This window comes from Phodopus roborovskii, unplaced genomic scaffold (genome assembly GCF_943737965.1).
Source record: "Phodopus roborovskii unplaced genomic scaffold, PHOROB, whole genome shotgun sequence".
Lineage (NCBI taxonomy): Eukaryota > Metazoa > Chordata > Mammalia > Rodentia > Cricetidae > Phodopus > Phodopus roborovskii.
Window position 1 is genome coordinate 2,787,044 of NW_026126469.1, and position 1,798 is coordinate 2,788,841.

At 47.7% G+C, this 1,798-nt stretch overlaps 1 protein-coding gene across 1 annotated transcript; it reads left to right on the forward strand.

Moving 5' to 3' along the window:
* Positions 1–470: 470 nt before the first annotated feature.
* Positions 471–1,374, forward strand: LOC127226890 (40S ribosomal protein S2-like). Its single transcript, XM_051191009.1, has one exon. It carries the CDS (start codon positions 477–479, stop codon positions 912–914), a length of 438 nt encoding a protein of 145 aa, XP_051046966.1. The 5' UTR covers positions 471–476; the 3' UTR covers positions 915–1,374.
* Positions 1,375–1,798: the final 424 nt, after the last annotated feature.

Sequence of the window (1,798 nt, forward strand, 5' to 3'; positions counted from 1 at the left end):
GCAGTCCACCAAATATGGAGGGACCAAGTGTGCTGGATTGGATGGCCTGAGGTCCACTTGGGAAACCACTCCCTGTCTTTAAGTCCCACTTTCCTCTGCCAAGCGCTAAGTGCCGTGGATAAATAAGATTTCTAATTGGCAAGTCTAGTGGCTTGGGGCCAGGCACAGCATATCCCTAGAGCTCTTTACTCCCATTGTTAAGATGAGGAGGGCGCACAGCGAATGTGTTGAACTCTGCAGATTATTAAATTGAAGGAAATGGATGGCCACTTGAGTGACTTGTTGCACATGCTTGCTTTGGGGTGCTACACTGGAGTGCCAGGAGGGCTGGGATAAAGGTGTAATGGATAACAGTTCTTAAAGAACATTGGGAAACAGCATGGAGGAAAAAAGTAGATCTGCATGAGAGGAGGGGCAGTGGCTCAGGTTTCCTCAAGAAGAGATTTCTCGCTTCTTCTACTTCGGGAAAACACCAAATGGCGGATGACGCTGGTGCAGCGGGAGGGCCCGGAGGACCCAGGGGCCCAGGATTAGGAGGCCGCGGCGGCTTCGGTGGAGGCTTCGGCAGCGGTCTCAGGGGCCACGGTCGTGGTCGAGGCCGTGGGGCTCGTGGAGGTAAAGCCGAAGACAAGGAGTGGGTCCCTGTCACCAAGCTGGGCCGCCTGGTTAAGGACATGAAGATCAAGTCCCTGGAGGAGATCTACCTTTTCTCTCTGCCCATTAAGGAATCCGAGATTATTGACTTTTTCTTGGGGGCATCTCTTAAGGATGAGGTTCTAAAGACCATGCCAGTACAGAAACAGACAAGGGCTGGCCAGCGGACCAGGTTCAAGGCTTTTGTCGCTATTGGGGACTACAACGGTCATGTTGGTCTTGGTGTTAAATGCTCCAAGGAGGTAGCCACAGCTATCTGAGGGCCCATCATCTTGGCCAAGCTTTCCATTGTCCCTGTGAGGAGAGGCTACTGGGGGAACAAGATTGGCAAGCCCCACACTGTTCCATGCAAAGTGACAGGCCGCTGTGGCTCTGTGTTGGTGGATCTCATCCCTGCCCCCAGAGGCACTGGCATCATCTCTGCTCCTGTGCCCAAGAAGCTACTGATGATGGCCAGTATTGATGACTCCTACATATCAGCCAGGGGCTGCACTGCCACCCTGGGCAACTTTGCCAAGGCCACCTTTGATGCCATCTCTAAGACCTACAGCTACCTGACCCCTGACCTCTGGAAAGAGACTGTGTTCACCAAGTCTCCTTATTAGGAATTCACTGGCCATCTTGTGAAAGCCCATATCAGAGTCTCTGTTCAGAGGACCCAGGCTCCAGCTGTTGCCACCACATAAGGGGTTTTATACAAGAAAAATAAAGTGAATTAAGTCTGTTTAAAAAAAAAAAAAGAAGAGATTTCTCAACTTGATATGTGGTGTGTGTGTGTGGTGTGATATGTGTGTGATGCATGTGATGTTGTGTGTTCTGTGTGTGTGGTATATGCCATGTGTATGTCATATGTGTAATGCTTGTAATGTATGTTCTATGTGTGTAATGTGTGTGGTGTATATAATGCATGTGTGATGTGTATATAATGTGTGTGTGTTTAATATTGTGATGTGTATGTAATGTGTGTGATGTATATGTAGAGTGTGTATGTGTGAGATGAGTGTATAATATTGTGATGTATATGTAATATGTGTATATGTGTGATGTGTGTTGTGTATGTAGTATGTGTATACGTGAGATGTGTGTATAATATTGTGATATGTATGTAATGTGTGTTTGTGTGTGTGATGTATATGTAGTGTGT